The sequence below is a fragment of the Lucilia sericata genome, unplaced genomic scaffold (assembly GCF_015586225.1).
Source record: "Lucilia sericata isolate MDLA Ls3-8-SP2 unplaced genomic scaffold, ASM1558622v1 Contig000029F_arrow, whole genome shotgun sequence".
Lineage (NCBI taxonomy): Eukaryota > Metazoa > Arthropoda > Insecta > Diptera > Calliphoridae > Lucilia > Lucilia sericata.
In genome coordinates this window covers 941,451-953,860 of record NW_023994067.1, presented here as the reverse complement: position 1 = coordinate 953,860, position 12,410 = coordinate 941,451, and the positions used below count along the sequence as shown (strand labels likewise).

The 12,410-nt window shown below is 28.0% G+C and overlaps 1 protein-coding gene across 7 annotated transcripts in view; it reads left to right on the top strand.

Annotated features, from left to right (window-relative positions):
* LOC119610880 overlaps positions 1 to 12,410 on the top strand; it is a 227,722-nt gene that overhangs the window by 104,350 nt on the left and 110,962 nt on the right. For 2 of the 7 annotated variants that reach the window (XM_037966331.1, XM_037966323.1), the window contains exons 3-4: positions 3,443 to 4,558; positions 6,999 to 7,844. In XM_037966331.1, the coding sequence (XP_037822259.1) occupies positions 7,238 to 7,844 (607 nt within the window). In that variant the 5' untranslated portion in view covers positions 3,443 to 4,558; positions 6,999 to 7,237. The remainder of the gene's footprint in view (positions 1 to 3,442; positions 4,559 to 6,998; positions 7,845 to 12,410) is intronic. The other 5 variants (XM_037966317.1, XM_037966308.1, XM_037966301.1 and 2 more) reach the window with 5 other exon arrangements.

The following is a 12,410-nucleotide window of genomic DNA, read 5'->3' as shown; positions in this document are numbered from 1 at the left end:
CATGGAGCATAGGACAGTGAGGCTCTGGAACACTTCGTCATTGAAAAGCTTCTTCGAAATTAGATTCAAAAATTTTCCGAAAGATATTATTCGAGATGAAACTTCCCTCACACATATTGATTGGAACGTTCTTAGTATTACTAAATTAGTAATAACTTTCAGGAAATACTACATAATATGTAGTTAGTCAGATAAAAAGACGGATGGACGAACGAATTTCGGTAAATAAACATTTCCGGTCTTTCTCTCTAAAAGAAATTTAATATTTGTGATCTTTATGATATTTCTTTATATTGCAAAATAAATTCAATTTATGAAAATCTATTCGAAAATTAATTTAAAACGTAGTATATATATACATCAATTGAAGTGTACAAATTGTTCCATGCTCGTGTTTATTATTTCTTCTGAAACAATTTTGTTAATGATGAATCTTTTGATTTTTACCAACATATTGATTGCATTTTGTATTCACACATGTCTTCGTACATATTTACTTAAATGTACGAATTTATGTGCATAAGCAAATATACATAAATTGTTTTTTTTTTCCAAAGAAATTTGTACATATTTTGATGGAAACGAGAAAAAAAACTATAAAACCCAAAAAACAAAGAGTGTCTTTTGTTTGTTTTAATCAAAATTTCTAAAGAACAAAAAAATAAACAAATACAATCATTTTAACTAATTGGTTATGAAGGGCCATAAAATATTTTTGTTGTTCGAATGAATGCAGCGTCAAATAAACAGACAGAATAAATGTATGCTGCTGCAATATTTTTTTCGTTATTGCTGCATATATTTAAATTTATAATAAATTATTGTTCTAGTCAATTTAAAAACAAATGGTGTGTTCATTTTTATGGAAATAATAATATTCTTAGTTGATATGAATGGGTATTAAAAAAATTTTATTTTTTCTGGACATTTTAATGATTTTGTGAATTTTTTTTTATAGTACATACTTACATATATATAAGTAAATATTTACTTTTAAATTTATTTTGTATAAAAATGTGTTTTTAGGGTTAAATGGTATTAAAAATATTTAATTCAAATTTGCACTGTGTAAAAAAATAAAATAACTAAGAAAGTACAGTTGGACAAGACTGACTTCTCTACAGTTCGAAAAAGAGTTAATGCATTAGATTTTTCTCTAAATCTAACCACCTGGTTGGATCTAATTTGTCTTTCGTCACTTTTTTGTTTGCTCTTTTGTAAGCGAGAGCTAAGACTCTCTTGACTTTGCCCAATTGAAACGGTTCATTGTTATCCTTAGATTACATACATATGTGTCAAGTGACCCACCTTTTAAAATCGATGTCTTCCGATTTAGATGAAATTTGTAAAAACAAAAATAATAATATTTTAAGACAAAAACTTTGCGCTTTGAGTTAAAATATTTTTAGATTCCAACTCGCATCCCACTAAGTAACTCCAAAGATTTTAAAGGAAATGGTCTAAGCTTTCTATTGAGCAAGTGCCAAATATTGAAATAATCTTGATCTTAAGTTAAAAAATAATATTTCTGATAGATATCCCACTCGCATCCCATAATGGGACTATAAAGCTCTTAAAGGAAATCGTATAAGCTTTCTTTTGGGCAAAAAAGGACCCTTTTTGAAAAAAAAATAAAAATTTTTTTTTTTTTTTTTTGAAAACAATGAAGAATTTTTTGCTAGGAGAAATAGGTAAAAAGTTACACTCATTTGACCAAAATGTCCAACATTGACCCCCTGACGTCAATATTTGCTGAGCTGGATCAAAGGATAACAGGGTCCTTTTTAAACCCACCATCAAAAAAGATAGGGGCGTATATTGATTTTGTCATTCCGTTTGTAACACATCGAAATATTGGTCATAGACCTACAAAACTACATATATTCTGGGCCTTATTAAATTCTAAGACGATTTAGCCATGTCAGTCCGTCTGTCTGTCTGTCAGTTGAAAACATAGATAGAATCCGAAGGGAATGAGTTAGAGGATTAAAATTTTCACAAATATTCTCTATAGGTAAGGTTTGTTTGGTATTGAAAATGGACGATAGCGGTCCACATTTTTGGATAGCCCCCATACAAGTGGGAATATCTGTTTACAAAGATAGACTATAACGATGAAATTCGACACAAATAAGTTCCATATAAGAAAAAATCTCCCAGCCAAATTTTCTGAGAATCGGTCCATAATTGACTCTACCCCCATATAAGGTCCCCTTCAGAAAATTATTTTAATGATCATTACTGGCTTAAAAATACGAGTATAGCGATGAAATTTCACATAAGTGAGTTTCTGATAAGCCAAAACCTATATTTATCTAACACACTTAATATGTATGTATATTAAGCAATTTTATTAGCTTTAAATTGGTATATAACACTTTATAATTTCATTATATTACACCATGCAACAGTCATTTTCACACTTGAAAAAATCTATGTGTACAGGAAACTGTGGATAATTAGTCCACAGGATATGCGATTTCAAAAGATGGAATTCCAAATTTATATAAAAAAGTTGGTATTAATATTAATATCAAATGAAACTGAAAACCTCTGCTTAAAAATAATATGATTTATTTAATTTCATCAGGATTCAAAAAACAAATGAAAGCTTTAAGAAAATTTGTCACAAAATTTTTGATAAATTCAAATAAACTTCGATCTAGTTTGAATTATCACAAACGGAAAAACCGTTTCGGTAAATTTTATTAATGATAACTATGTATTAATTTCAACGAATTATATTAAATTCATCTGTGTTAAAATGCAAAAATTCTGAAAATTTTCCGAAAATTTTGAAAATTCCGATAATTTTTGGTATGCCATTGAAAGCGTCTCTCAAGGGTCTTTCTAATGATACCAAAATTTCATATATTCCTTTGGAAGAAATATGAAAAAGATCATAAAAGTCTCAAAAAAGGACCTTTTTATCCTTTGATCCAGCTCACCAAATATTGACGCTAGGACAAAAATTTTCAGAAACAGTATTTTAAAATCAATTAAACTTTAATTTTTGTTGGGAACATTTACACCTTATTTTTCCTGCATAAAAACAAGGCCACCGTAATGTACATACATATATATTTTAACCTGTCCAATAAAATGTTGACAGCTGTAACCGAACTACTCAGCCCTCATATCATTCGATTGGTGCATTATTTATAAAATTTCTAAAGAAATTTTTAAATAATTTAAAAACATAAAAAGGTATATTTCATATTACCACTTTTATGGTACTTAGTCCAACATCAAAAACCAAATTATGAAACTTTTTCCCCAACAACCTAACATAATACAGGCCAATTATTCTAAAGATGTCCAATATGGCTAAATATTTCTTTCCTAGAAACATTATAACAATTATGTCTCCTGTTTATTTTTATTCTGTTATGACAACGTAAACTAATAAATATTTAATGTATTTTTTTCTGTCTATTTTCAGCATATTGAGACTTCAAAAAAAAATACTACAATTTGAATGTTAAAGAATTCGCAGAAATACTATAATATAAAAATCACAAATTAAATGCTCAGCAAACCTAAAATGAAAAACAAAATATGTATAATTAAAACTAACAAAAACAAACTGAATGAAATCAAAATAAAGAAATAAAATTCTACTACAACTGGTAGTAAATCACAGAAATCATCAACAAAATTCCCATAAGTAAAAATACAGCAGAGCCCAAGGAACGCTAAAATATCAACATATTTCTGTAAAGAAAACAAAAACAAATCATTAAAAATACATGCCACTAAATAGGAAATAAACTAAACACAATATTCTACTAGTGAAGTTAACATTATAATTAGCAACATTTCCAGTCAACAATGTTGACAAGCAACATGTTGCTGTAACCTATAACAAAAAACAAATTCCAATAAGAAAAATTCTTTTAATTTTTTTTTATTTTGTCAGCTGTATACAAAAAGACTCTGCAACAAAGGGAAAACTTATTCAGACAAACACACATACAATCTACACAAGCAAGTGTTTGTGGAATGGAAAAGTGAGAAAGATTTTTGTGTATGTAGCTGCGAGTGAGTGTGAGTGTTTCAGAAGGCCTACAACGACAACAGACATATGGGAGGTTTTGTTGTTGTGTTTGTTGTGCCAAAGATTAGTTGCACATGTAACGGTTCCGGGAAGAGTTGGTAAAACGGAAGTGTAACGAACCTAAAAAACACTAAGGCCAAACAAAAGAAGAAGAAACAAAAATTTACGTGAATACGCAAAAGTGTAAACGCCAAAAAAGAGCAAATATTAAACTTTAATCTATTGTGAAAAGTGAATAAAAAATTGACGAAAGTAAATTAAGTGAATTTAATACAATAATTTAAACATACACATATAAATTAAATAAAGAAAATATTAAAAAATAAAAATATTTTTCTTAAAAAAATTCAAATATATTTTTAACTGTAAGAGTGTTAGAATATTGTGTTTTATAAGAATTAATATAGTTAATGATACTTAATTTACTATATATTGAATTAAATGGCTAACAAATTGTGTAATTTTGATACAAATAGAATTTGTACATACATATGTATGTAGGTATGTATTTACATATGTATGTCAGGTTTTTTGTTTTTAACATATGTTGCATTTATTTGTCCTGTATAATATTCTATTCTTCTATATATATAAAAATGAATGTGTGTTTGTTTGTAAGTTTGAACGTTATAGACTACTAAACGGCTGAACCGATTTTCTTCAAATTTTCACAGCGTATTCCTGTATGTCTGGAATAGGTAATAGGCGAGGAGCCACGAACATATTAAGAAAATATTAAATCCGCATATGTTAGGTGTTCTCGAAGCCCCCATATGACTTAAATAAAGCCCCCATATGACTTAAAAATATCTGAGAAGCTATTAGAGCTAGAATTTTCAAATTTTAATTGAAAAATCATCACATTCATCTGAACATTTAGAGTATAACTTTCAATGTTGAACATGGCACCTCCCATATGAATTAAATATAAAATTTCGTTTATCTGTGAAATTAATAGAACTTTATTCTTAAAGTTTTGCACATATTACTTTAGAATTCATCTGAACATTTTGGACTTTCATGTGGGGAGCTTGAAGCCCAAATAGAAAAATTCGTATATCTGAGAAACTATCAGAGCAAGAATCTTAAAATTTTACATGAAGAACTTTGAAATTCATGTGAACATTTAGAGAATAACGGGCGGACTTTTAATGGGTGGCTTGGCACAACATATATGAATTAAATACAAAATTTCGTGTATCTTGGAAACTCTTATATTATTCAAATTTTTCATAGATAGATAGAAATTGGCGATAGATAGAAACTGGCGAACTTGCAATAATTTGCTTGACATCTTTCATATGTAACATATTATAAATCTGGAAAACTATTGTAGTTATAATCTTCAAAATCGTTAAGAGGGTTTTTTATTTATATGTACATATTCCTTTTAGAGTAGCAAAGCAGACTGGGTATAGCTAGTTGCCAGATAAAAAAAGATTATAATAATGCTAAATACATTTTTACTGTTTCGAAATTTAAAACTTTAAAATTGTCTCCTGCAACTCAATGTTAAGATTTGCTTCTTACCAACATTACAAAACTTAAACATTAAAAGTATATTGGGTTTGTGCTGACATTTGTAATGCACCTTTGTATACCAATCGGCTTGGAAAAATTTTTTGATTCGCTTATGTCATGACCGTCCATTAATCCACATAATATCTTTGGATGAAAACTATTGATTTTTATTGAAATTGGTCCGTTTTTCCACAGCAAGAAAAAAAGTGATGATTTTAACACAGGCTTGTCATAGGAGAGATGTCCTTTTTATTTGAATCCAAATTCACTACTTCTGAAGTCATTCTCAAGAAGTAATTTTTATGTTCTTTTTATAACTGATTTGACTTAAATAATATTAACAAAATAAATCAATTACACACATTTAACATAAACCTATTTTAGGTAATTTTTTAACTAAAAAAATGTTGGCACAAAAAATTATGCCTTAAGTTTAGAAAAAAATATAATTATTTTCGTTTCATTGGAAGTCATTAAACATCACTTTCTTAGTTGCTAAAAAATTCACTTAGTGCTACTTTTGAAGTGGTGATAAATGTAATTATATTTGAAGTACTTCTGCACGACTAAGATTTTTATGAAGCCTAATGGTATTGATTGTAATTAGCAGGCCTCAAAGAACTAAAATGTTTCATAAATTTTGATGAAAAACAAATTTTCTGAAATATGATTTAAATATGGCTTTGGGGAATATATGGACCGATCCTTATAAGATTTGGTTTATGGATTTATACAAAATGTATTTATGATGAATTTCGTCGCGACATTAGCCTTTTTAAGCAAATTGTGGACAATTATGTTATTTTCAGAAGAAGACGTTGTATGAGGGATTTTTGTGGATACGAGTATATTAAACATAATTATGAGCTGAAAAGACATATTCGGGGCGTTTAGTTGTATGGGGCTTATTCTTAGCTGATTCGAAATATTATCGAAAATTACGTCTTAATCAGTACCATTTGCTCCTTAATGAGCAAATGTTTGTGCAACACGAAATTGCAAATTATTTTCCTTCAGGAGCACATAATATTTACAAAAATTATAATTTAAATAAAAAATTCTGATGCTGAAAATTACTTAAAAAATAAATGTATGTAGAAAAACATTTCTTATGTATTTTGATTTACAAAAATCCAATGAAAATTTCTCCAAAACTTAGTAAAATTCCTATATGGAGCATAATTTTAAAAATCACTTTAAAGTTTACTAATCTCAGGCAAGGGTTGACTGACAACTCTAGTTTTATAAATTATATTCATACATACTTCTTTCGAATAAGAGTGTCAAGATTTTCGATTCACAATTAAGACAACAGAGATTTTTTTTAAATATGACAACAAAAGATACACATGTGTTAAAATGTTTGTATATTCGAGAACGTGGCAAGTAATTTTCTTTTTATACTTCTTCACTTAATTAGTGTCAAGTAGTCATCCATCACTCGGCTGCTTTCGCACACAATAATTATAAAATTATGCAACTTGAGTGGAGAGACAGACGACAAGCAGACATATGATTTTGCAACAAAATACACAATTTATATAATTAATGCTTACAGTGTAAAAAACAACTAAAATAAAAAAAAATCTTTAAAAAAATCTTTATAAAACTATAAATAAAAGTTTTAATATAAAACTAAGTACACACATAAACAAAACCATGCAAGTAATAGAGAATAAAAATAAAATTAAATTAACAGACTCAACCTGTTTGTGTAATAGTTATAATTGTGTCGGAAAACATAAATGCAACATGTTGTTAACACTTGAATCTAACAACAACAACAGCAGTAATGTTACTAACAAAAGCAAGAACAACAACTACAATAATAATTGCTTAACAAGTATGACATGTTTGTGTGGGTGTATTTCTTGTTGTCACTCAAAAGTTGCAACAAAAGCAACATCCCCTACAACACCAACATCGTCATCATCATCATCATCAACAAATACTATAATTTCGTCAACAAAAACAGAAATATCAACAACAATGCAAACATCAACATCAGCCTCATCATCGTCCACTAAGGACAACTCTAATTACATGCATTGTGCAAATGCATTCAACACACACACATGCTACAATTGTGGCATCAACAAAGAAAACAACAACAGTGACAGATGTTGCAATATTAACAGTACAAGAAGCAACAGTTTATACAAAACAACAACCAGCAACAGTTTTAGAAATTTCATCTTAAGCATCAACAACAATTTAAACAGTCTCATCAAGTTTGTCATTGTTTTGATATTCCTCACATGTTGTGGTAAGTTTTTCTTCACTTCATTTTAATTTCCCTTTTTTTTATAATTATTTATATATAGTTTTTTAAAACATATATGAAAAATATTTTTGAGTCCCACATATACGTATATTTATGTGGTTTATCTCACAAATTTTGTTAAAAAATATTTATAAATAAAATAGTAATTTTATGATATATATCCAAAAAGTTATTCACAAATTTTTTGGAAATCGGAATACAAAGGAGTAAATGTGGTCGTTTCAAAAAGTTTACATATCCGATGTGTCTTATTTTGGAGCCCCTTTAACCACACCCCTAGTGGTGCCATGGCGTCCAAATTCAAAACTCGGAAACACCTCTTCTTTCCGCATATAAAATTTCATTCAAATCGTACTAACAATTTAATGAACAAATTTACTTTCATATTCATAACCACCATCAAAAAAGATGGAGGGTGTATTGATTTTGTCATTTCGTTTGTAACACATCGAAATATTAGTCATAGATCAACAAAAGTATATATATTCTCGGTCCTTATTAAATTCCAAGACGATCTAGCCATGTCTGTCCGTCTGTCTGTTGAAAGCACGATAGAGTCCGAAAGGAACGATTTTCTATAATTATTCTCTATAGGTAGGGTTTGTTTTGTATTGAAAATGGGAAATATTGGTCCACGTTCTCGGATAGTCCCCATATAAGTGGACCCCCGAAAAACAGCTTTAACTGGCATATCTGTTTTAAAAGTATAAGTATAGCGATGAAATTCAAAATAAATAAGTTTCATATGATCCAAAATCTCCCTACCAAATTTTATGAGGATCGGTCCATAATTGAGCATAATTGAGTATAGCAATGAAATTTGACCCAAAATCTAAATTCGACCCAAGTAAGTTCCTTGCGAACCAAAATCTCTTAACCAAATTTTATATGGATCGGACCATAATTGACCCCTACAAGATCCCCTTCAGATAATTAATTTAATGCTATTAAATAATTATATAATTAATTTAATTAATATAATTAATTTACTGGCTTAAAAATAACAGAAAAGCGATGAAATTCGACACACATATGTTTCATACGAGTTAAAATCTCTCCACCAAATGCGAAAGTGTCGGGAAGTGATAAAATGTTTTATATGAACCAAAATCGGTTTAAAAAAATGTATGAAAAATTTTATGAAAAACGGTCAATAATTAATTCTATCTCTCATCAGTTAATTTGATGAGTAACATCCTGATATTTATTTTACAGCATTCCTTTTAATGCATACGGTTTGATGGTGGGTATATGAGATTCGGCACAGCCGAATATAACACTCTCACTTGTTTTCCTATCGCACTGTGGTTAAATACTGTTACTATTTCTGTATAAAATATTCCGTGCTGTTACCATCTCAGCAGATTTCGTATCAGTGTTGTGGCTGTGACTGGTGGGTGCACATGTTTGAATTAAAAATCGGTACAGAAACTTGTTAATCCGTTTCGTTATTTCATGGTAGTACATTTGAGTTTCCACATATGAAAGTAGTATAGGGTTTATGTGTTGTAGAATCATTGTGCGAGTGCCTTCCTATCACTGACTTTCTGTCGTGAATTACCTCGGTCCTACCGTGATACTGTACAAAACATTATTTAAAATTGTATTTTTTGAAAAAAAAAACTATATTTTTGGAAATTTTATCAATATAAAACAAAAGCATCTCAAGTCTCTTATGGACTAACGAATAGAGTAGTCTATAAACTAGGCAATAGACTAGAAAACGATCTTCCAGGATTCTATACAATATGAAAGAATATAAAAAATAATTGTTTGAAGTTTAGTAAAATTTCGGTAGTAGTGTGAACTTTGTGTTAAAAGTACAATTCTAAATTATTATTTCAATAAAGAAATATATCGAGGGACAATATTCAATAGTCTCTATCTGTCATTTTCATGAAAATAAGATTCTGATGGCAAAATATACAGCATACTATCCCGCATTAGTGATATAAATTTCAAAGAAAAAATATATTTTTTTGGCAATTTTATAAAATTTTTTACATTTCTCTATCTTAAAGAAATAAAAATTCCGAATGCAAAACCCTCTATCTTATTCAAAAATTGCTTCAAACTCTATTATATTTTATAATTTTCTGCTGCAAAACAAGTGTTTTTACTAATTAGGACATGCTGAACACAAACACATCAAACACGAATCACAAATATTTAAAATCGGTTTAATAGTTTTCGAGATAACGCTCATTATAATACTAATTTGATTATTTTTATTGAGGTGTTAAACCATATAACATTAATTTTGGACCAAAACCTTATAATCTGTTGCTTTTTCATTACTTCATTAAATTGCATAAAAATATACTATTTACTGATATTAAATCAAATAAAAAATTTATATTTATATAAAAACTCTCTATCTGAATGTTTAAAAAAAAAATGTAGAAAAAAAGCTCTATTCTTATATCAGATAAATTTCTGAATAATTTTGCAAATAATGCAAAATTTTAAATTCTTTTTATATAACGATTTAGAATATGGTCGTAAAAATATATTGTAGAAGAAAATATTCACGAACTAGCGAAATAAACAGTTTTTTTGCTCTCCTGAAAACGTGTATTATTTTAGATAGAGATTATTGAATATAGTCCCTCGATATATTAAAATTGTACAAAATAGGTCATTTGTGAGTTTTCTTTACAAGTCACAAAAGAGCGGTGGTTGATCACCTCTAGCTCACCAACGTTGGGTTAGGTCAACGCTAGATATACTTATGTAAAGCACTGTTGAAACCTAATTTACATGTACAAATATACAAAATTTAAAAACAAAACAAATATATTTTAGATATTTTGTTACATTTAATCATGAAAATAATTTATCAAGGATATTCAAAATATTTAAATCCCCAAATAAAATTATCAAAAATTTGTATAATGGAAACTTTTTGCTCTAAAATATGTATATTTAAAACTTATATGAAATTGTGTTCAAGTGTATGTACGTGTGACCATTGAACTAATCATCTATGTATTTTTTAGTTTTTCCATATGAATAATTTGTCAAATATGACACACTAAGCACATTTCAATTTACTAACCTTAGTAACAACAAAACAACAACAGCCGCAACGACACAACAACAATAAATGTCATTATAAAATAACAATTATATAAAATAAAGAGGATAGATACATAGAATTGAATAGACAGACATGCATAAATATAAATAAGCGTCCACGATTTTAAACAAAATGCTTCATAGCTCATATAGGTTCATATATATGTATTTCATAATAGAATTTAGATGATTCACCCTACAATTTGGATACATAATGTGAATGTGATTTTTAATAATCAGTTCAAAATTAATATTTGTCCCTACATAAGGCTCTCGCAGAAAATTAGTAGGTAGTCCAAAAATCACATAAATATTCAAAATAAACTTGGACATATGTAAATGTATTCGGCCTAAAATTTACCTGAGCCCTATTATAGAGCTTTCTATAAAAATTCTCCGCAAATCCTATGCATATCTTATCAATATGGTTATTGTTATATAATAACATTATTTACTTTTATGATTTAGCCTTATTTTAAGACCTGCCCCAATGTTATACATATATATGTACATATAGTCGACCTAGATCGACTCTAATTTCTTAATTGATTTTGTTCATATTATTTTCTTTTTTGTGAAATCCTCATTTAAATGACATTGTCAGCTTTTGCATAAGTGCAACATAATTATAAAAATGTTGCGGTTGATATAACAACTTTTATACGTGTGTATTTATGCATACTTCAATAGTATACATATGTATATGTATACATACACGTATGTATGTATGGATGTATATGAACTAAATTCTTCATTTGTCTAAAATTGTGTGCGTTTAATAATTCATTAATAAATAAAATATCTGGGCAAAATATGTGTGTTTTGTATAAACAAACATAACTATTATTTTACACTTGTACTAAAACGTGCAATTATTTGTTTTTGTTATTATAAATAATATTGTAAACTATAGAAAATTTTAAATATGTACATACACCAAGGCTAGTACTATTGGATAGTAGGTCAGACACAAATTTTCAGTTCTATCGATCAAGAACTTCCAGAGTTAGAGATGGTCAAAGTTGGACATTTTGATCATATAGGGTTTTTTTTTCAAATGAGTGTAACTTTTCACCTATTGGTCCCAACAAAAATTATCCAAAGGAATTTAAATAGCTATTTGTTCAATATTTCTAACATTAAACAAAAATTTAATCAAATTTGTTTAAATTTTTTTAATTGGGCTTTTATTTTATTTTTTTGCTCAAAAGAAAGCTTATACCGGTTATAGTCGGTGGGTATATAAGATTCGGCTATGTTGAAATTTTTTAGACCCATTAATATATGTATGACTTAAGAAATTATATGTTTCCAAATTCATAACATTTTTTATTAAAGATACAATGCAATAACTTAATTTACTAAAAGGGAGAAAAACTTAAAATCAAAATCGCAAAAATATAAGAAAAAGCTTTTAAGCACCACACATAAAACTATACAAGACAAGATCATTTATACAACATACATTTA